Below are 24136 nucleotides of genomic sequence, written 5' to 3' on the forward strand. Positions count from 1 at the left end.
ATCATGTCTGAAGAAAAACCTAATGAATCCAATAGAAATTTTTTAATTACGTACAAAGGAAAGACAACTAAAACACTTTGCTCCTTCCTAAACAACACCTCTTAAAATATCAAAACAAAGTCTGTATCAGGCTTATTTTACTCTAGCTATAAGTTCTTCTACTTTGTTTTTATGGGTGGTAGAAGAGTATTCAAATTTGTTAGTGTTTTCAACATAAATAAACATTTACTTTAGTTTGACAGATTTTATATTTTATATTCTATCATCTCATTGATGTCACCCATTATGCACTAATAGGTGAAACAAACCAGTAATAATGTGTATCTTTACACATTCAGCTAGAAATTTTGTAGGAATTTCAAAGAAGAAAAGAAATTTACTCTTTTAACTGGGGTTTAGCTGAAGTGTATGGCTCAACTTTCTCAACAGTCAGTAACATGTGTTCTAGATAATAAAGCACTTAAATAAAACATAACACAAGATTCCAGTAGGACAGGAGAGGTTCAAATGGACATAGAGATGCACAATACATTTTTTTCCATATTGGGATGGGGGGGGGGGGGGGGGGGGGGGAGAGAAAAAAAAGGAGTATTGTAATGTACAGCAATACATTCAGAGATTAGAAATTTGTAAGGAAGTTTTTGGGGTTTTTTTCCTCCAAAAATACTTACTTGTTAAAATACATAAAAGGAATAAATATTCTGTGTAAGATATCACACCTGAAGACAAAAAAAAAGTTATGCCATATTAGTTTCACCTTGTCTTCACATCCTAAACTTGAAACTATTAAACGTATGTATAAGAAGGAGAATTTTTGTACATGCGCATATGCATATTCATATTTCTGTGCATGTGACTGTATTCATCCTGGTCAATGCGTTATTTGTCTAAAATATTGATCTATGGGGTCGGGTTTTGTTTTTGAGTATTTTAGTGGAGGAATACATTAAATATGGCAAATAAACAACTACAGTCAGTGGAGAATGGCTCGTTAAACAGAAGCTGGCTAGATTCTTAGAAGCTAATAGAAATGGTTTATTCGATTTTCTTTCCGAAAACCCCACCGATAATTCATGACAACACTCTCTAACAGTGTGAGAACATTTACTCTGAGAACATTAATCGTGCTCCCTCCTGATACATACCATTTGAGTACAGTTCTTGACTTTAGTAAGTGCTTTGTAAGTGCATGTCCTATATTAACTGAAAACTTGGCCTCACGTTACTTATGAAAGCATGGATTTGGGCTTTTGAGTTGTCTTTATATGCACATTTTCATAATCATCACCTGAAATTTATATTAAAACTCTTACTCAATGAATATGTAAATTTTGTTAAATATTTTTAAAGTCTGTTAGAGACATTTGTACTCTCTTCTACATTCAGAAGATCTGTAAGTAATCCATTCTAAGCTTTTCACCTTTTGTTAGACATCAAAAGGCAATCACGGTGTGGAATGGCACTTCCTTTTCTCTTCAGAACTGATTAAGGCAAAATTTAAATTAGAGCTGAAGTCAATATCCAAATATTATGTTTGGTACCATAAACTGTACTTCTGCTTTTCTAGCTCTTGGGTAAAGAGATAACCTTGCAGAATGCCCATAGTACTAATGGAGAGAAGCATCTTACAGTTCAGTAAGAACTGAAAACAATGACTTGCAGCTCTCCCAAAAGCCTTTAGCTCTAATGATCTTCAAGGCTGAACTACCAAAACTGGTTCTTGATTTCTAACCAATTGATTGTGTCTGTTCTCCAAAACCAAAAGTGTTAAGTCAGTCCACAATATTAGACTATTTCAAAAGAGTAAAAAAAAAAGTATTTAGATGCCTGAGAGTAAAGATGTCTATCAGCTGGGATTTTCAAAAGTTGCTGGCTGTCTCCTTGATTTCAGTCCAAGTCAGGTGCAAAAGTTTTTCTAAAAACAGCCACATCTTTGGATGTTTAAATCTCTTTTAAAATCTGACTTAACTGAGTATGTGACAAACTATGTAAATAGTAATTGAATTTTTTTCACTGAAAAACCTGTAAAATTAAAACTCAAAACATTGTATCATTCATGTGGATTTTACAATTATTTGAACACATTTAACATCAGCACTTCCAACACTGCTGAAGTAAGAAACTTTGGCATTTTCTACTAATATTTACAGCACAAAATGTTCTAAATTAATTCTGTCCTGAATAATACTCAGGAGGGACTTTCTGTCCTCTTGAATAGCTGAGATGAAAATCTCAGCTATATTTCTCTTGGATCTGTCCAAATGCCTTCCCAAACCTTTGATCATACAATACTCCTCCCTAAGCCAACTGTCCTGAAAGAGAAGTGCCTTCAAGAGAATCACGTCTACTATCCTCAAACACAGAAGTAAAAATAACCAACCACAGAGATCTCCCCAGGTATCACAGAGACTGGAATATAAAGACAATACAAAAGACAGACAGTTAACGAAATTGTCTCTGGAACCAAATCACATCCTAGAAAGAATCACTAAAACCCTCAACCTTTACCAGCTGAAACGCTGCCCTCCCAACTTCCATTCCATTCATGGAAAAAAAGGATACTTTCCCACCTTTTGATCCAAGAGCAAATTTAAGTCTTGTCAGGTGCAAAAGTTTTTCTAAAAACAGCCACATCTTTGGATGTTTAAATCTCTTTTAAAATCTGACTTAACTGAGTATGTGACAAACTATGTAAATAGTAATTGAATTTTTTTCACTGAAAAACCTGTAAAATTAAAACTCAAAACATTGTATCATTCATGTGGATTTTACAATTATTTGAACACATTTAACATCAGCACTTCCAACACTGCTGAAGTAAGAAACTTTGGCATTTTCTACTAATATTTACAGCACAAAATGTTCTAAATTAATTCTGTCCTGAAATAATACTCAGGAGGGACTTTCTGTCCTCTTGAATAGCTGAGATGAAAATCTCAGCTATATTTCTCTTGGATCTGTCCAAATGCCTTCCCAAACCTTTGATCATACAATACTCCTCCCTAAGCCAACTGTCCTGAAAGAGAAGTGCCTTCAAGAGAATCACGTCTACTATCCTCAAACACAGAAGTAAAAATAACCAACCACAGAGATCTCCCCAGGTATCACAGAGACTGGAATATAAAGACAATACAAAAGACAGACAGTTAACGAAATTGTCTCTGGAACCAAATCACATCCTAGAAAGAATCACTAAAACCCTCAACCTTTACCAGCTGAAACGCTGCCCTCCCAACTTCCATTCCATTCATGGAAAAAAAGGATACTTTCCCACCTTTTGATCCAAGAGCAAATTTAAGTCTTCAGAACCAAGGTTTTACTACTGCTAGTAGATCTATTTAGGAAGGCTACTAAGTATTTTTAATACCACCTACTCTTTTCCTCAATTTACACATAGCTCCACATTGAAGATTAGCAAAGATTAAATGCAAGCATTTAAGTAACGCATGCTCTATGCTTTATCTTCTTGATTTTATACAGCAGCTTGCAGAAATTAGTTCTCAAAGGCCTGCTTGAATCTGTTTGGACAAGCAGCTATCAAGAAATCAGATACCTCAAAGGTTCTTATTCAGTGATGTAAAACATTCTTTAATAGCCAGTCAATAAATGTAAATATGTATTTTTGTTTGTTTGATGACACCTTCTTTGTTGTAAAATGGAGGAAGAAAGTGCAATTGTCAAGTAGTCCATCACAGGTACGAAGATAGCAATATAAAAGGCCTCGAAAGCATTCTCTCCTTTTGTTTGTACTGGTATATTGTAGCTGTGGACAGATAGTTCTGCTTGATTGCTCTGAGTGTTATGGGAGAGAGGCTCTGAAATGACGATTGAACAGAAAGAAAAGCTTACACTAAGATCAGAAAGAAGAGAGGGAGGTCACTCAAGGGTAAAACATAAAAATAAAACTTAAGGACAACTGGCGTAAATCTATGTGGCTTATCTGATTTAAATGAATCTATGGCTAAATAAATGGACATAGGCTTTTGCTACTTGCTCCATTTTAAAATGTGCATGTTTTAAAGAAAATGAGTAAATTAATCTTGTAGTTTTCATGTCATGTACTAAATAAACACTAAATTAGAATTAAGGAGACCTGAATTCTATTCCCATTCCTGTCACTGGCTTACTGAATGACCTTATCAGTCATAAGACACATCACCTTTTCTTATATTATCTATAAAATGGGATAACAGAACCCACTTTTTTGTAAAGCATGCTGAAAAGCTATGTAAGTGCTAAAGTTTATTACTAATTTTACCAGCTTATTACGCCAGTTTTGAGTCCTCTTAATTCCATCACCTTCTGTAGAATTTCACTGTCAGAAAACTGGAGTAAGATATTGTTGAATGAAGACTGCACATATTGCAGACATTTTATTACAGATTTAATAAGCAACATCCAGATACTTTTTTTTTAACTGATAATATATTGATTTAACAGATTCGGAAGCTGAATTTTCATGTAATTAATATTTCAAAAGTCAGCTGTTCTGACTATATAGAAAGCAGCCTAGAGCAAGGAAATCCAAGGATATACAGTGAAAAGATATGCCAGGTTCTGCGTCTCTGGAGTTCTGGCTGCAGACTCAGGGGAAAAAGTGAGCACCTCCATGCACTAGATATTCGAGCCCAGGACCCTCCTCTGAGAGTAGGTGCATACTTACTCCTTTAATAAATGAGCTGCATTTGAACTAGATTCATCAATTACATGCACATGTTTGATTGGAATTTTGTTGTTGGCTTGCATATTTTAAACATTCATAAAGTGTCTTTATTTTATAGCAAGTACTTGTGGCTACTTTTAAAAACACTTAAAACGTTCCACCAGACCTTTGCCATTCTGAATATAAGCAAAGGAATATGTTGATTATTCATCATAAATAGCTTTTAAATGTCTGTATACAAGCCATCACAGTTTTTTTTTTTTTCTGGTTTTTTGTTTTTGAAGTGATAGAGCTTATTAAGAAAGAAAAAAAAGAGGCAACCAGGAGCGTGGCTCATGGCTCTTCCTTTACCAATAGTGTGAGTTTTAAAAACTATCAAAGCCCTCATCTGCAGAATTTAAAGGGATATATAGCATTTCTGAAACTGTCTCTTTGTGTTGTGAAGAAAATGCTTATTCAGTGATATACCATTACTATCGTTAAAAATAATCACAACGTTGAACCTATTAAAAAAAGTAAAGAGATATTGTGTCTTTATTAGAATATTCTATCTATGGTCTATAGATTATTCTTCATTAGAACAAATTGAACCTGAAACATTCAAACATCAGTTTAACAAGCTCTAAGATACCAATTCAATTAAAGAGGCTAGCTGTAAGATGGCATGATGAAAACACTGTAGAGACTAAAGGGAACTTTTCCATGCTGTAAAATGTAGAAAGCAACAAACACTTTTTATCTTTTTGAAGATGTGACTCAGATTAAAGTACAACATCACTTCAGCCACAATAAATTAATACAAGGGATAATTTGGTTCAGGAAAATAAATTCTTATCCCCCACCTTTCTCATTAAGATTACGGAAAAGTTTGGATGATCCTTTCCAAACTGGTGGTGTCTCCATAAGGATCTGATTCAGTTCCTAAAAAATAAGATTAAAAAAAGATAAAAGTCTATATTTAAATATTTAATGAAGTAGTTAACAGATGATGAGTAAATGCCAGGAAATCAATATAAAAGACAAGGAACTGCATGCAAATCTACCAGTTAATTTAACTTCAGTTTACCACAATGACTTTGGAAGTACTCAAGCACATATATAAATTTTGCACACATGATTATTCCAAGAATTGCTCATCTGCATGAATACTAAGTGTTTGCAGAGTTGGAGAGAGACATGTAACATATCTGTTGCTGACATTACTTACCACTGCCTATATTCACTGAAGCCAAGGATAAGTCCCCCTGGATTTCAGTAAGGTTTTCATACAAGCTCCAAGCAACTGTTCTTTTAAAACACAACCTGAACTAAAGCAAACTTCACCCATGAATATGAATGTACTTCACTTAAAATACAGGGATACAGACAGAGTCTTTTTGCAGTTGTACAAATGTTAAAAAAAAAAAAAATAAGAGGCACTTAAACATCACAAAAGGTAGAGAGTGGCATGAGTATTTCAGGCAGCTTTGGATACACCTGTTACACTCAGACACTAAAGAAACTCAGTCAGATATGGGCTGAGGAAGGAACTGACAGAGGCTTGAGAAAGTCAGCAAATCCAACATTAACAAGCAGAGCTGCTCAAGTATCTTTGAGATTCTGGATTCAGCTGAGTCTGAAGTGACAAAAACGAAAAAATCAAAGTGTCTCTTTTTTTTTTTTTAATAAAGATTTAAAAACTCCCTTCTTTCTCCTGTGACTAAGTTTACATCATGAAAGAAAGTAACTGTATCAAAATCTAAGGGTATAAGACAGCATAGGAATTACTGCCCACCTGCTTTGAAAGGGATCGCCACTTTTTAGCACCTGCAACAAAAGACAAAGTTATGAATGCACAGAATTTAGTTATGCCAATGCAATGTCATAAAAATTAGACTGCATCTATACTCTGTGTTTTCTAGCCAAAGAGGAGGTATTTTCCCTACTTCATGAGGCTGATCTTCAACCTGGTTCCAAAAAATTCTCTTTATGTTATTAAAAAAAAAAATGAGCTTAATACATACCTAAACTCCTAACTTTAAAGAACCAATTCAGATGTATAGTTTTTAATCCAACTCCGCTTCAGTGAGAGAGAAGACTTTCTACCTCCAAAATACACCTCTAAAACATTAAACAGGAAATAGAGGGTATTCATGTTAACCTGTGGTATCAATATTCTGAAACTATTATTTAGTAGCAGTAGTATTACAGTGCAGATTGTAGGGAGACCTGGATTCTGGCCCTTGCTTCAGGGACTACTCATACCTTTTAAAGCAAATACAGAAAACAATAATCATTGAAACTACACCAGGTGCTAAGACTCCCTTCAGCCATTCCTAATAACTCATTCATGCTCCCTTTTACAGCCTCTGTCAGGCTCAATTTTTTGTAAATAGTTGTAACAGAGGAGCTGAAGAGGGCCTCTGGTTCAGAACTGGAACTGCTCATTAATACTGAAAACTGACAATGAGTAAGACTGAGCAGATGCTTTCTTCCTAACACCTAACATGAAAGACTCCAGGAGCAGAAAAAGATACTCGCATTCGACAAGTTGTCCACAACCATCCAAGAATTCAAAACTTGAGATTCATTGTCACCCTCTCAAGACAAACATTTGCACAGATTCAATATTAAGATAAAGCACAGAACATCAGAATTCACAAAGGTACAAAAAGTAGCATAGTATGTGGTCAAATCCATAACTTTTTGGTTGGTAAAGGCTCATTTTTATAGAGCAAAACACTCTGTGGTATTAGAAATCCCTTCCTCATGATGAACTCCATGCTATATTAAATAACTACCATGATACAGAAGCTACTCACTATGGTCTTTCATTGGTTCATGGTTACGAACTCACTGAAATTTTAGTTTTACATCTTGGTAAAGGTTAGCACCTTTACCAGACTGTCTGCAAATCCCACTCCAACTATGGTGGAGTTATATCAAGCAACATCATAACATGAACTAACAGATTTTCATATACTTTTCAGTTTAATTTTTTAATGTCAATTAAAGCCTTGTCTCAAAATACTAAATAAAACCCAACAAAACAACCTCATTTGCCATATAAATTGATATATGTTTATGCCTACTATAAAAAGCTTGGGGAATAAATATATCTAACTTTCCAATCAGATAATTTCCCAGTCTCACATATTATGTATAGATTTTATTTCCAGACAAGCATCCACAAGAAGATTTATGTGTACCTACATACTTCTTACAGCTCAGTATTAGGCTAAAATTACTGTAGTTAGAGCTAAAGAGAACAAAATATATTTCCTCTTCTCTTAATTGGCTTTCTAAATATATAAACATTTATTCAGATGATAAAAATGTATCAAGTATGACTGTTAAAAATATTATATTTTCCCAAATGAAAGCCTGCACCATAAAGACAGCAGCAGCAAGTTAATTATAGCATTTATTTTATATTTTTTATAGTAACTGCCTGGAGTCAAAAGTTACATTTTATAAAAGAAAATATACTCCTACCATATTAGTCAGTGTTTAATCAAAAAAGGAAGTGAACACCCTCTTGACTTTTGTAGGGTTTACAAGATTTCCAAAGTAAATCAATCACAATAGACGCATTCACTCCATCACAAATCTCATTCAGGTCTAGTATTATTAGCTTTTCTATAAAGCAGACATAAAGAGCTACTATTATTACTCTTCAAAGGGCATTTTTGCTTTTTGACAGAACTCAAGACCTTTCTAGCCTTCATCCATTAAAAAAACCAGGTGTATGTTCTTTTTTTTTTCTGCAAAATATAGATGCTGTAGTATGTCAGCCTGAATCGACCCAATTATTTACAACTTAAAACTTGTTTACAAAATGATCCAAAAATACAAAATATGAGATTTAGAATGTATTATTTTATTCAGAAAAATACCTTCCTTAAACTTACTACCTTCCATAAAGCAAGACAGAAAATTAAGACTTGCCCAAACAGACAAAGCGGTACTTTGACAAAGCTGCAGTACAAAGGATAAAATTAACACAGTCAGAGATCAGAAGCTGGAAGTGGTAATACCTGTAGGTCATCTACTTCATTTATTACTTCCTACTTGTCAGCCCTCTGTCCAAATGTCCTAGACAGTATGACTTCCACTATAATGAAGTCATCCACTTCTACTTAGTTACAGCTTCTTACACTACCCCTTAAAATAATTATCTCAGTCATGTAATCTCTGATACTAGTCTATAAAACTAAAGGACACCCGGGTTAGTTTTGCTTTCAGTCTCAGAGATTGAAGGACGTTGATACAAACAAGGTTTGCTACATTGAACTCAGAAGGGTGCCTGACTGTTCAACTCCAGATCTCTTCTCCTTTGGCATGAGATGAACGGAATGCCCTTGTGAGCTTAACGCTTTTTGGTTTGGTTTGGTTTGGTTTGGTTTGGTTTGGTTTGGTTTGGTTTGGTTTGGTTTTTAAAATCTGAATACTCGCTGTGAGAGAGGAGGAAGCATAGATTTCATTAGCATGGAAAAATCTTCATAGCAAACCATACGCACAGTGTGGTCAAACCAAACTGTCATAAAAAGGAGTTAAAACGGAATGTTTAACTGATGTCCAGTATATGGCACAAATGCTTCATGACCATACATGGTGAAACCCAATTCCACAGTAACAAAAAAAGGAAGACTTGGAGAGCTGGGCAGAGGAAGCAGATATAAAGTGCTGATGTGTATTTGTATTAACTTCTGTGATAAGGAATCTGCTTCCTCTCTTTTAACTGCAGAGCAAAAAAAAGAGAATGAAGATTTGCTTTCTGGTAAGAGTTTCAAAGTTTTACAAGTTTTCACCATCTAAGCTCTATCTTCTGTCTTCACTGTTACAATGAGATTATATCTTTATTCAGAAGTTATAGAAGTTTTGATCACTGATGAGCCATGGCTGAATTCTTTCCTCGTTTCACTACTGTTAAGAGAACAAAGGGGAAAAATCTAACATCTGCACAGAGCTTTAAGCTCTCCTCTAACTGTTTTAGCTGCTTTTGACTGTTCTCTATACTAGCTTTGTGGTGTAGACTTTAGGAAGAAAGACCTAAGGTGAGTTATTATAAATGTCACACCTGAGCAAAAATATTCACTTTCCCCAGAAGTTGTGTGCTGCTACCAATGCACTGCAAGCCTGAGGGCCAGGAAATCAAACTAGATCAGAAATGGATCACCTTACTATTTAGTCACTCTTTGATACTTAAAGCAAAAATTTTACAGTAAGTGAACTGAAGTTGATAGTTTATTTTTCATTAATTTAATTAAAACATACTGCTAACTCTTGCAACTTTTAAGTGTAGAAAGTGGATCCCCTGGGGGACTGAAACTCTTACTCAAAGCATGTTATTTAGAGAGCCGTGATATGGTTATAAAATCTCTGTACGGCAAAGAAACCCCACCACGATAGCAGATGACAATTTCAGATGGCAAAAATTGCAAAACAATGTTATCCTAAATTATTTAGAGGACTCATATCTTGCCTGCCTATTTACATAGAAACTATACAAAGGAGGAGGCAAGAGTTTTACAGCAATACTGGTCTGCTCAGAAAGAGACCATAACTGTCACTGTGTCAATGCAAATGGTACAAATGAACTTCGTGTCTTTCATGCCTGTTCAGCTGTCTGTGACCTCTAAGACAAGAATGTTTAAGTAATGACTAGTATACAGATGTTTACAATCTAATAACAATGAGGATACTGATTGTATGCACTTGGATACCATTAAAAATAAAATTCTGGAAGATGCAGTACCTTTTTACCACAATCAGAAACAGAACTAGTAATCAAAAGCAAATGGAAAAATAACATACACCACTGGCATTTGCCCTAGCAATTTTATCAATATAAAACTCCTGCTTACGTTTGGGTTCATCATTTGTGACAGCCTGAATGAAGTCATATGGAGTCATATATAGCTGTCCTTCAAATTCTAAACTGGCAAACCTACGAAACCGTTGCTCCCGAGGAGTTGCATAAAGGTGTAAATCTTCAAGGTCTGATCTGTTTTCTGTAACCTTCAAAGACAGAAGGAAACAATTTTAATGTGTGAAAAAATTTTTCATTTACAATTGCCACTGCCATTCACCATAAAGAAACTGTAAGTGTAAAAGTGATAACTCGTAAAGTCAAACGGATCCAAATATTTTTGTATGGTAAGAGCTGAAACTATAATCAGGATTTCACTGCTATAATTTTCAGTTTTCTACAATTTTAGCAATAAATCAGTAAATCTTTATGCATTGAAATTGTTGACACTACCCAAGCTCGGGGAAAAAAAGGAAAAAAAAAGAAAAAAAAAAGAGAACTTAGGCTCTTGAATCATAGAAAAAGGGGCAACTTTAACTCAAGGAAGTCCATGTAACTTCAGCAGTCAGACTTTAATCAACTCTGCTAAAATTATTTCAGTTGTCTGACATTTCCCGAAGAGAATGGAATAACACTTTTTTTTATATTGCTTCTTAGTGTAGAGTTCAGCTGTTGACAATAACATGCAAGACACCTCCATAATATACTCCAGTGTAGATCTTCTACGGATACTGCTATTTCAAGTATCCTATGCAATAAAGCTACCATACTTGGGGGAACAGAAAAGAAGAGCATAATTATTCCTCCAGAGTTACAGAAGTACTATATGGCATTAAGTTCACAACTCATGAGAGTTTATAGATGTCAGGAGTTTCTGGTATGTTTACCATCCAGCTGATTTACACATAAACTTAGTAGTACAAAACTGTAAGTGTTCTGAATTATTACATCTTTGTGTTACAATGTCAAACCTTTTAACAGAAAATATGCTACTGCTATCTGAAAACATTTTTTAGCCAATAACAAGGGAAGTTCCTCTGTGGAATCAGTATCTTGAAGAAAATGTAAGTATCTCGAACTTTTTTCCAGAGATGAAAAAACCAAACCCAAACTGTTTCATAAAAGGAAGAGCAATGATATAGCTAACTTCTCCCAGTATGTTAAAACAGGAATGCAGCATCTTATCAATGAAATATCCCAAGCTGCCATTGTCCTCACTATTCTTGTCATTTCATACAGTATCCCTAAAATTCCTCAGGTACCAAACCAAGGAAAGGCAACAAGCAGCACATGGTTTAACCAATGTCTATGTTTTCTTTTAACAACTAAGAAAACAGCCAAATACATTTTGTTTTTCAGAGAAGCACCTAAACACAAAGAGAAGTTGGGAGATGTCTGCAGTTGCTGTCTGCTGAGAGATAACAGTCCTCAACTACAAATGGAAATTGGTTTTCCAAAACCTTTCTAAGAATAGGTTTCAGACTTCAGCAATTAGAAGCAAAGGCACATTTATACTGGGCAGTCAAAAATCTGGGCTCACTTTCCCTCTGCTTTCCAAACAACATCCTTAAAAAATAAAACATTAGTAAGACTACTGCAGTGAAACAAGATTTTATGGCTTCAGTTGTAATTAAGAAATTAAATTATGTTTGTAAAATAGACACATCAAAAATGAATGTGTCTAGAAGAGGTCAAACACTTTCTATTTGGAAAAAAAAACCAACAAAAAATCGTATGTACAATCACAATGTAACAGAAGACTCGCAATTTCTTGATTTTATATATGGGAGTCTTAGTACTTCAATACTTTATCTAGGACATTTTAACCAGCCTTCTAGAAGGAAAAAAGATTATCGACTGCATAGTTCTCTTTCTGGACTGTCTCTCATATTTTTGAAATTATTGCTTCTATTGTGTGTGTGAAAACATTTTGTTTCAATGGAAAAAACTGTCACAGAAAGTAAGAGTAATAGACTTGCTTATACAATCATCTAATTTTCAGTAGACTGCTTTACATACAAATATTCTGCACTTCTGCCTGAGAAGCAGCTTTAAACGTGGTCTTCGTGTTTTTTATCATTTTCAAATGATTACCAAATGAAATACGGGGAGGAAAAAATAAAATCTAACAGCCAGACCTACAAACTCACCTCAGAATGACAGAAAAAAGCTGAGTTGTCTTCTGACATACCCACATGCAAGCCAAAACATTTCTGTCCTATCTCACTATTTGAATACTACGGTCTTACTGATCCTTCAGCAGTCCAGTGGCATTCAAGCTATGTCTTCATGTGGGATTTACACAACTCAATTGTTTTGGTAGCGCTTGTAGCGACATAACTGATTATCCCTGTATTTGAAGTTTAATAATCTATCTCATTTTAGATACGTATGTTATTTTATCACTATTACAAACATGCTTTTGCATACATGCAGGTTGTAAGCACGAGTAATAAAGCAATATTTCTGCAAAGTCAATTTTCAGAAAAGAAAATGCTTCAAAGCCATATTACACATGCAGTATGTATAATCGATTGTAACCAGTCATAATCAATCATACATACTCAGAAGAATCTGTAGATAATGTGTCACTCAAGAAATATCATCTTAGTTTTGATCACTGTTAGTATTTGGAGAGCATGTTGAGATTCTTTGCTCTCAAGAAATTCACGCTATCTCAGGTACTGCTGCTTAATATTTCGCCTGAGACACTTAGAAAAGCATTTATTAAATTCTCAGACACGTATTTCAACATTATCTTAAGTACTCTATGCTACTGTAAGTATAAAATAACATACTGCAACAATTCTGCAAACACAGAATTTTCAAGACACGCTTAAACTTAACTCATGCCAGTACTCAGGTCTGCAAAACCTTAATTTCTGCTTCATTTTAGCCAATCTACAGTTTCCCTCCGACTATATAGCAATGCCAGCATTTCACACTCTGGCTCAAAGTCATTGTAACCCGATATGAATACAGCCTGCCACCAAAAAGAGCAGTACCTCCCTTAAGGCTCAATACCCTGCATGCCCTTGCTCTGGCACTTTATGTTCATTCTTCTAAGTGTCAAACTGGATAAGGGAACTGGTCTGACTGAGAACTTTTTGTTTTGGTGGTGTATTTTTTTAGCCAGTTAAATGCCTGGATCTACCCCACAAGAACAGTTATTTGTTTCAAAACCTAGGCCACAGGAACTTGCAGCTTATGGAAAAGAAAGTATCACCTGTTCCAGCAGCAAGCTCCACCTACTTCAAGTTAAAGTGATGGGAAAACTGCAGGCTTAAGCATAATTTTATTCCAAGGAATAAAAATACCACTTTATTTTGAACTTTGTGGTTTTATCTGAAAGAATCAAAACAAGTTGTTTCTGCTATTGATCCAACATGAATTCAAACAAATGTGTACAGGGCTTAACATGCATTAGATCACTGGTCCATACACTAAATGTCCAAATAAAAGCAACGTTTGGCTGCAGAAGAGTCCAGGCACACACCTTAGCTAACTGACAAATAAAACCGTCTTTAGAAATAATATTATTTTTGTCCAAATTTGTTCAGAGCTTTCCTTCTTCTATCATGCTTATCAATTTATGTAACATACAGCAACTTTAAGTCTCTTGCATAAAAGCTGTAATTAGGAATTAATCAATATGCTAATTAAAAGCCAAGCCATTCTAAAGTATCACCTCAATTCGCACCTCTTCAGGCATTCATTTAAAGAAATTCCTCTCAACACATAACTGCAAAATGTCTCCTGTTTTCCCCAACATTAGCAGATCATAATCCAGTGAGGCAAGTATGAGAATCCTAGTGACACCAATAACTCTCAATTGATTTATTTCATATTAATGCCCAGGTTAGGCAATCTTATTGTAGCAGCATCAGTATCAAATCCAATGGATACATGAGCAAGACACAGAAAGTAGATGTTGAATACCTCAGTTCTTGTTTACCTGCACATGTACACTGATCTACTTTGTTATTAGAACTTTCAGGGGAAAAAAAAAGCCCCACAGCTGAAATCAAGAACGTAGCTGGTAGCCAGAATTTCCATCCTTCCAACTTCACAACTCATAAAGTAATAAAAAGAGGCAAGGTACTGTTGGTGAAGGAGTGAACAGGATTCAGTAAGACTCCAATTTCTATTTGAAGTTTCAAGAGCTTATCCAGACTAAATCTCTCTGTAATTATCAACAATCTTCAAAAACTTTCATGAAAGTACATCTCTGACAAACAGAAGAGGGGAGCTTTTTTTATGCTTCTGTTTACTAATCCTCTTGGCAACCCTGCCTACTAATTACTATGATCTTGTATCATGTTATGGTTCTCTGCCTTTTAAAAACTGGACACGGCCGTTTCCTTCAAGCAGAATGTCACAAATCTCCCAGTAGCAGTATTACCTTAATTTTAGGCATAGCAGGTCAGCTCTTGTTTACCTGCACATGTACACTGATCTACTTTGTTATTAGAACTTTTAGGGGAAAAAAAAAGCCCCACAGCTGAAACCAAGAACATAGCTGGTAGCCAGAATTTCCATCCTTCCAACTTCACAACTCATAAGTAATAAAAAGAGGCAAGACTGACGCTCATCAGCACTCACAAACAATGTTATCTTTTTCCTGTTCTCAAAAAAATTCTAAGCGTTAACAGTTGTAATCAAACAGCTCATGGTTATCATCCTTCTGCCCTTCCTCCCTCAAACTCTGGTACCTTGTTGCTCCATATTTCACCTCCCACCCCCTGTCCTCCTGTGCCATACCCTCGCAGAAGGACTGCAGAAGGAACATAGCACCTTTTTGGGGTGCTGCTATGCACAGTCTTGGCTTCCATCTGCCTTCTGCAAAACCAAGAACAGAGACTGCACGGCTGTTCTAAGCTCAGTTTACATCAGCTGAGGAGAAAAAACGATCTTGGCCTATATGTAAACACATACCTAATTCTTGCACAGAGGACACATTTCAAAGCACTTTCTAAAATTGGTTAAACGGATTCAGCACTTATATGCAAACCACCACCAGGCAAAGGAAACAGAGGGAAACATTTCCCATAAGAAAGTCCATTTTAACATCAGCTTATCAAATCATGTTAAGTAAAAATGAAACTGAAGACCAAATAGTAATTTGGCGGGATACTTCTCTGAATGGAGTATCACTCTTCAATTACCTGTGCTTCCATTGTAAATCTATGCTACAAACATATTACGAACAGCCTAAAATATCTGGAAGAGGCCTCAAAAGTTTCAAATTTATTATGCAAATGAAAATATGATGATAATTCTCTCTCACTAACATATTTCAAGGACGTAATATAATTCCTAAAAACTATTTTCTGGAAGTACTGCATTTAGAGAGGGCCATCTAAAGCTACAATACCACCACCACGTATCTCACAGAGTAGTAATCCTTTAGATGAAAGTCTTTGTTATGGACACTCAACATTTTTAAGTCAACCAACTTTGAAAGCATTCCTTGCAGAACCTCTTTTAGAATGATACCCCTCTGTATTTTCTCCTTCTATTCACAGCAAAAACTTGAGTGAAGAAGATCTAGGCTTTCTATCAAGCAAAATTAGCGTCCAAAACCCATTCCCACTTTGGGTTCATCTTTCATATACTGTGTCTATTGATGGAGACAAGTCAAAATGCCCTGAAAGTCTGGTGCTCTCACCAAAGGTTTCCACATATTACTTGAACTTCCTTGAAGCATGGGCTAATCTCCATTTCTGGTCCCATGTTTGTCTTACTGGCTGTCTTACCTCAGATATATGGTCTGTTTGTATTTGGTATAACATGAACTAACCTGTATGGCCTTCCAGTGAAATCCATGCAATAACTACATTGACATAAGATGCCCTAACCCAGGACATGAGCTCACAAAGTGACATTAAAATAACTAAAATTTTGCAGTAGTTAGGACCCCAAAGTATCTGAAAATATCAATAAATGCTAGTGATAAGGCTCAGGTTCAGTGGAAGTAAAGTGCAGAAGATAAAACATGACATCATTACCCTTTCTATTAAAAAACACAAAAGAAATGTTCTTTGCCCAGTGTTAAGTCTCGTATTACATTGTCAGTAATTCAGAAGTTTTATTTGGTGGCAAAAGATCTAGTTTTCCCACAGAGACAAGCTTAAATGCCAGATACAGGGTTTTTCACTTGAAAATTAGAAAAACTGATGCCTACAAGCTCATAAAGCTCTGCAGAAGTAATCTGCAAGAATCTGTTATCAAAACCCAGAATATTCCAGCTCCCAGATTCTGAGAATATCCACAAATAATGCAAAATATTTTACAAAACAAATAGGTAAAAATATACATGCTGTGTGTGCATGTATATGAGGCAAAAAGCTCCAACAGCATCACATAAAACAACACAACTTTGCTGTGTTCCAAGTCAGATCAGTGTTCTCTTGCTTTTTCCAACTGAGATAAAGGTGAGACTATTTTAGCTAAAGAAGCCAACATTTACTACTAAAAGTACCTTTTGCTTGCAGTCAAAAATATGTTCTGTTACAGTAGTTTAATCTTTAACTAATTTATTTCAAGTGGGTGAGTTTCTTTGAATTTTTGCTTGCAAAGTAATCTGTCTTCCATCAATGAGAATCTGTGCAAATTATTAAAATAAAAAGGTTTTCAAAGCAATGCTGTTCCTTACTTCCTTCGTTTATATTTGACTTCAGGCTTATTTAATATGCTCCCATGTAGATAAAAGTAGCGCAATTTTGTTTTCATGCTGGGTGGCCAAAAGGTTAAACGTCAAGTTCCCAGTGTGGGAAAATCCCAAAGTAGACAAAACTGTTTTGATGCTTACTGAAGTTATATTTCTAGCAGACTACTTAGATGTAGTACAGCCAACAATCCTGTTAGTTGATCCTGCTTCACTGAGATAAGGACATTATTATATTAAAATATTTACAAGCATAGGAAGCTGGAATGTGTTTAAAATGCTGTAAAAAGGGCCCTGTTCAAATACAATTCTGTTACAGGAAATCCTTGGGGTAACAATATTTACCTGTAAGCACAGATATTCCAGAAATCCTCCAAAATAAGTATTACGCTAAAATATTTTCCAACAGTCCTTCTTACATTAGTTTCACATGGAAGTTACTTAACCTCTAGCAGTTCTTCAAGAAGCTTCAGTCAGTGTGTATATCCTGCTATACACGTCCATATGCTTCATTGCATGCAAGACTAAAACATACTAGTAGCTGGATCTGTCTGTCCCAAACATGTATTATCCTTTTTTAACATCTTGAGGAACACAGAATTAATGCTGAGACCTTCCTTTTCCTTCAGCATGGCTCTCACTACAGCTGGCTGGCAAGCAGTATCCTTCTCAGGATGATGACAGTGAGGAGCTTCAGATGTTATCAAAGAGCAAACCATCTTCCTACATTTGGCAACTGATCTATGACATGAAATGCACAATGCTTATGAGAAAAGGTTAGCTGCAAGTGGTTCTCGTAAAAATGATGCTTTACCCATCTCTTGGAACAGCATCCTTGTTGAGCAGGCAGGAGAATCTCCTCCCTAGGGGAGTTCGCCTTACTTTTTGGAGTTAAAGTCTTGTTATTCATTTCACAGAGATGGAAATACATGATGTAATCCACTTAGAAACGTGCTGCTACAAATAAACTTGACCTTTTGAGTATTTTCACAAAGAGAGAGTTTGACAGTACTGCTGAGGTACTAGGAAAAAAAACTCTGGAAACATCCGCAGTATGCAGTTTCCTTCTCCTGGAAATGAGTGTGCCTTCAAGAAATGTGATAAAGTACATATTCTGTGTCTGTCTTTCCCTGCCCCCCTTTTAATTCCTAAATCACCTCTGAAGGAAGTGATTCTCAGAGGATATTTCTTAAAAATAAATAGAGACCTGGAATACACTACCTTTACACAATGACAACATGATTATAGAAAAGATCTCTTTGGAGTGCAGAGAGGCATCATTGGTATTTCCAAGACCATTTTAATAAGCTTTACAAATGATACTGGAATTTTGGAAGTAAGGAACACGGAAGCAAGGAACTAGAAGCCAAATATTAATTCCTCTGAGGAATTCTGACACTGGATTATGTTTTTGTATAATTGTTGTATTTCTCTGAAAAATATCTGAACATGATACACAGTCGCTCCGACAAGGTAAATACTTCATAAGCAGTATGTTGGATCAGGACTCTTCTTGGGTCGATACTGTTCTCAGTTGTCAGTACAGAGAATCTGTATCAAAATAACAGTTCTTTCGAAGAGTTTCCTGCTCTGCATAAGCATCTCGTAGACTTTAAAGGAGCTCTCCCAGTCTTCACCAAAACCTTCAGATACAAAACCAGCAGCTCTGAGTGCAGACTTTTACTTTGGTTCTGAAATGTTATGTGGCAGCAACTCTGGAATTAAAACTGTTGCTTTATTATAGTGTCCAAGATTTTGCTCCAGGTAATCACATATAAACCCCTAGTGCTCAGAACTGGAATTATTCTCAGAAAGCATCTGGGAAAAGGGGATCCTGTAGGAAGCTGCCCTGGTTTCGGCAGGGATAGAGTTAATTTCCTTCCTAGTAGCTGGTACAGTGCTGTGTTTTAGATTTAGGGTGAGAACAATGTTGATAACACACCCATGTTTTAGTTGTTGCTAGGTAGTGTTTATACTAGTCAAGGACTTTTCAGCTTCCCATGCTCTACCGACTGAGAAGGCTGGAGGGGCACAAGAAGCTGGGAGGGGGCACAGCCAGGACAGCTGACCCAAACTGGCCAAAGGGATATTCCATACCATGGGACATCATGCTCAGTATATAAAGCTGGGGGAAGAAGGAGGAAGGGGGGGACGTTTGGAGCGGTGGCATTTGTCTTCCCAAGTAACCGTTACGCATGAGGGAGCCCTGCTTTCCTGGGGGTGGCTGAACACCTGCCTGCCGATGGGAAGTAGTGAAGGAATTCCTTGTTTTGCTTTGCTTGCGTGCACGGCTTTTGCTTTACCTATTAAACTGTCTTTATCTCAACCCACGAGTTTTCTCACTTTTACCCTTCCGATTCTCTCCCCCATCCCACTGTGGGGGGAGTGAGCGAGCGGCTGCGTGGTGCTCAGTTGCCAACTGAGGTTAAACCACGACAGGAGCTTAGCTTCATGCTGCTTCTGTAACAAATCTTACTCTCTACCAGAACACCTCCAATGATATGCTTGGTCAAGCAAGTATTTTTTTGTACTGGTTTGTACATGTACATGAGATTTGTCTGTTCAAAAAGTTTGCCACGCTGCTGACCCCATGTTGGTGACACATATCATAGCTTACTTGACTTCCAGCAAACAGCATCTTCTTATTCACCTGCACATAAATTCACAAATCTGTTGCTCATCAGGTTTCATACTGTAAGAGTTTAATAGAACAGGGAGAAAGATCTGCAGACCATTCTGACACTCTGTTTCTCTAGCAGATTCAAACATAGTTTTTTTCAGCTACTCTCAAATGATGTACCTCATTTCTGAACTGGCCAAGAATGGGAAGGTGCCCCATCATCTGTTTAATCATCAGTGGTAGTCCTGGAATCTAAAAGCCCTTTTAAAATGTATTGGTTCCATAAATACTAGAGCATCAGGAAATACTAGATGACAGCAGCAGGACAAAGCAACTAATTATCCAGGTATATATGATAACCTTATATTCTTAAATATTCCATCACTACTGCCAAGCATTATTTGGACTCAGTGATAGAAGCTGAAGTAACCTGTAGGGATACTAACTGGGCCCAGCACAACTCTCAAGATACTTTCACAGGCCATATGAAGATTATTTGGAAGCAGGTGACCTGCAAGAAGAGTTGTTCTTAGAAAGTCAAGACGTAAACTAGGTTAACCCCCCTTTTTTAGTATTTAGGAGGATCAGAAACCTATTCTGCTGTCTGCTGGAGCTGCCTAGATGAAACAAGGTAGACATTCCACTTATTACACTTTTACAAAAAATCATCTCAAGAAATAAGAAAGACATGTGGGAATTCAAAACTAGATATGTGCTTTTGGCTGGATAGTTAACTTTCTTCACAGTAGTTGGTATGGTGCTAAGTTCTGGATTTGTGACCAAATCAGCGTTGATAATACAGGGATGTTTCGGCTATTGTGAGCAGTGCTTGCACAGTGTCAAGGCTTGTTCTGCTTCTCACATTGTCCCACCAGCAAGTAGGCTGGGGGTGTACAAGAAGTTGGGAGGGGACACAGCTGGGACAGCTGACCCCAACTGACCAAAGGGATATTCCATAACATATGATATAGTGCTCAGCAATAAAAGCTTTGGGGACATTCAGAGTTAAGGTGTCTGTCTTCCAAAGTCACTATTACGCGTGATGGAGCCCTGCTTTCCTGGAGATGGCTGAACACCTGCCTGCCGATGGGAAGGAGTGAATGAATTCCTTGGTTTGCTTTGCTTGCGTGCGCAGCTTTTGCTTTGCTGTTAAACTGTCTTTATCTCAACCCACAAGTTTTCCCACTTTTACCCTTCCAATTCTCTCCCCCATCCCACTGCAGAGGGGTGAGTGAGCGGCTGTGTGGGGCTGTGTGGTGGCTACCAGCCAGGGTTAAACCCCAACAGTATGGATGAGACAGCCATAGGTATCTTGAATACTCTTGAACACTTTGAATATCTGAATACTTTACATTGTGATACTGTTTTCATTTATAAACTTACTTACTATGCATTAACCATTACAAATGAAATTATCCATCGTCAATTAATGTTTCTGAATGGACTTTTCTGAATGGAACGAAAAACTATGGGAGGACATAGATTTTGTTTTGTCCACATTAGACCATTTTAAATTTTTTTAAGAATCTCCAGCAACTCCACATTTTAAAGGAAAGGATTTCACGTTTTGCAAGGGGTGGTCACTTTGGTGTCAGGACTGGGCTTTTTTAGTGCTCGTTCTGTTAAGAAGTTATGAGCCTATGCAAACCCTCACGCAAAAATACTCATTTTGTTAGCCAAGTCGCCCAAAATTTCAACCTGCTCTGTGGTCATTCGAGGTCAGAGCCCCAGGGGTGATGCAAGAAATGTTCAGTATAACTGCTTCTACCAGCTCCTGTAGATCTCTATAGCAAGACATCGACAACAGAGACATCACCTGCTTCTTGCTTCCAATGATCCAAGTAGAAAGCACCTGGGAAAAGCATCCTGCTGGAGGAAAGATTAGGAAGAAGCATGCAAATGGAAATATTAGGATGAAGTAGAAAAGTTTGGGTTGCATGGAAGCGAAAAAAAAAAAAAGATGATGTTGGATAATTTGCCTTGGTGGAATGAAAAGTAGACTGAGACTGGAAATGAAATGGGGAGCTAGAGAAACAGGAAAGGGGTGTGGGGAGGACAAACCTAGAAAGCCCCAGAAAATGGTGTCAGACTTTGTCCATCAAGAGTAAAGGATAAATGCCTTTGACTCCTCCTTGACCTTCCAAAAGCAGCTGGAAAGGATCCCAAGATACTTGAGCCTCATCATTTTTTGTTGGTCAGTACATGATATAATTGTAAAAACCTCCTATCAAAATGTGCATCACATTTCCATCAAACTCATCTATACAGAAACTGCAGATTATCATTCTCCAGCCATTACTCCAAACACTCCAAACACACTCTGCAGTAGATACAGGACCCCCAACCTTGATCCTAGTAACACTGATACTAATATGACTTTTCATGACAGAATTTTCTACTTCAAACGTTATTATGTTTTTTAAACTGTTAAATTAAGGTTGTTAAGCTCAGCACTTAAAATTAAGAAGTAAAAAAGTTATTATCACTCAGCCTTCTAATAAAGGACGTTACAATACAATACCGTTGCACAATACCACGAATACCCTTCAATGCAATCCGAACACAGTATTTGCATCCTTTTTCTCCCCTAGAAGACACCTCTAGAGATGTTTTAGAAACCTGTAATGAAAAAGCTGGTGCTCATCACAGGTCTAGAGGGCAATCATAAATGGAGTACAGATCGCACATGGAGCTCATGGTCAAACTACTCTTGGCAGTTCACCAGCTTGATCTGGTCTCAAACTGTGGTCTTTTCCCAAAGACCACACAAGCCCTTCTGCAGCACGACAGTCAATAATAAAAAAAGCACAGCAACCCACTACCTTGGACCAAAAATTCCACAGCTATTTGAGCCTCATTTTGGGGGGGCCTGAATTAAAAGGATGTTTTTTCAGGAATGCTGAGCGCTCAGATCTGCAATTTGAAATCAGTAAGACCACTCATTCAAAAATAAAAAATTGCAACAAAAAGGTAAGTATTCTGAGATGTCAGTCTGTGCATTTAGTCTAGCCACTGAAACTTGAGTGGACATATTTCAACTTAATCTTTCAAATTTTCTGCTATCCAAATGGGAAACAGAATTAATTACAGCCTCTTTCCACATAGGAGCATAAAACCAAGCACGTTAATTTTTTTCTTTCCCTTTTTTCCCCCGGTGTTTGTCTTCGAAAAATAGTCTATATATACATAGAAGATATATTTTATACTTGTTTTTATTTTACTCTGATTCAAATATAACCTTAATTCTGACTCTGCACCCTCAACACTTTTGTAATGATGCATGTGAAAATTCATAATTACACATCACACTAAATTTATTGACTTTTCAAGGGTGCAGCATTTCTCACTCAAAATAAGAGTGAGAATTAAGACTGGGCAAGTAAAACAATGTAAAAGTTCTGTCAAATCAAAACAGTATGAAAGGCTGAAAGAGTTTGTCTTTGGTCCTCTGTGCCATAGAGACACACTCAAGACAAGGACATGGAATAATCAAAAATACCTGGCTCAACTTCCCTTCATAAAGGATGTTGCCAACAGAATCTGCTTTTTGGCTAACAACTCAGGGCAGAAGGGCTAACAACATTCATACTTAAGCCCAAGGCCTCCATCGCAAAAAATGCAGATCCTCTTCCCAAACATATTGTATGATAAACTTGATCTACAGAAAGCAGGCCATTTGCACCACTGATTTCCAGTCTTAGCAGATACCATACTGACAAACCACCTAATCATGGCTCTTGACATTTTTAGAAATACCTAATTTTTTAATTAAAAAAACCCTATCATTACCATATGTTACATATGGCACTGTGCAGGATTTTCTCCCTATCACATGAAACTTCATTTTCCAGGTCACTTCAACTGTTTTTTGTTACCCATCGTTAGTTGACCAATGTTTTCACTGAATTAGTCAACTGAAGCATTACTTATTTGCACCAAGTGCTATGCTATCACTTCTTATGAAGCTCTGCATAAACCTTTCATTCCACAGAAAATTTTACATTAAAAAGAGAATTGTCCTAAATATAAAGAAGACGAACACAGGCTTGGCACTATCAGTAGCGGTTCAATTTGCAAAGTAATACTTTCTATTAAAGAAAAATTTCATTAGGACCGCTCCAGAGACAAAGAGCAGAGTAGGATGCCCACAGTTTACATCCTGAGGCGCAGCGAAGGCGTGCCAACGCCTGCTGCCCACCACGACGTTTCAGCGACAGCTCTTCTCTCCTGATGGAGGATGGGTGACAAGCTCCTGCCTCTGCCCTCGTCTCCCGGGGTACCTGCCCGCGCAGGCTGCCTCGCCTCCCAGGCCAGGGGCCGGCTCCACACAGGGTCACCTCTGCGCGACAGCCCCGGGAGCGGCTCCGCCGCCGCCAGCCGCCGCCTCGCAGAGAC

General features: G+C 36.9%; 1 protein-coding gene across 1 annotated transcript in view; it reads right to left on the reverse strand.

Annotated features, from left to right (window-relative positions):
- The window catches only part of MICU3 (mitochondrial calcium uptake family, member 3), a 61930-nt gene that overhangs the window by 33077 nt on the left and 4717 nt on the right, over positions 1-24136 (reverse strand). Inside the window, exons 2-7 of the mRNA XM_009335197.1 lie at positions 23898-24125; positions 20188-20252; positions 10510-10663; positions 6438-6469; positions 5506-5584; positions 672-719 (exon numbers count right to left, since the gene is read on the reverse strand). Of these exons, the coding sequence (XP_009333472.1) occupies positions 672-719; positions 5506-5584; positions 6438-6469; positions 10510-10663; positions 20188-20252; positions 23898-24125 (606 nt within the window). The remainder of the gene's footprint in view (positions 1-671; positions 720-5505; positions 5585-6437; positions 6470-10509; positions 10664-20187; positions 20253-23897; positions 24126-24136) is intronic.

This window comes from Pygoscelis adeliae, unplaced genomic scaffold (genome assembly GCF_000699105.1).
Source record: "Pygoscelis adeliae isolate BGI_AS28 unplaced genomic scaffold, ASM69910v1 Scaffold21, whole genome shotgun sequence".
NCBI classification, from domain to species: Eukaryota; Metazoa; Chordata; class Aves; order Sphenisciformes; family Spheniscidae; genus Pygoscelis; species Pygoscelis adeliae.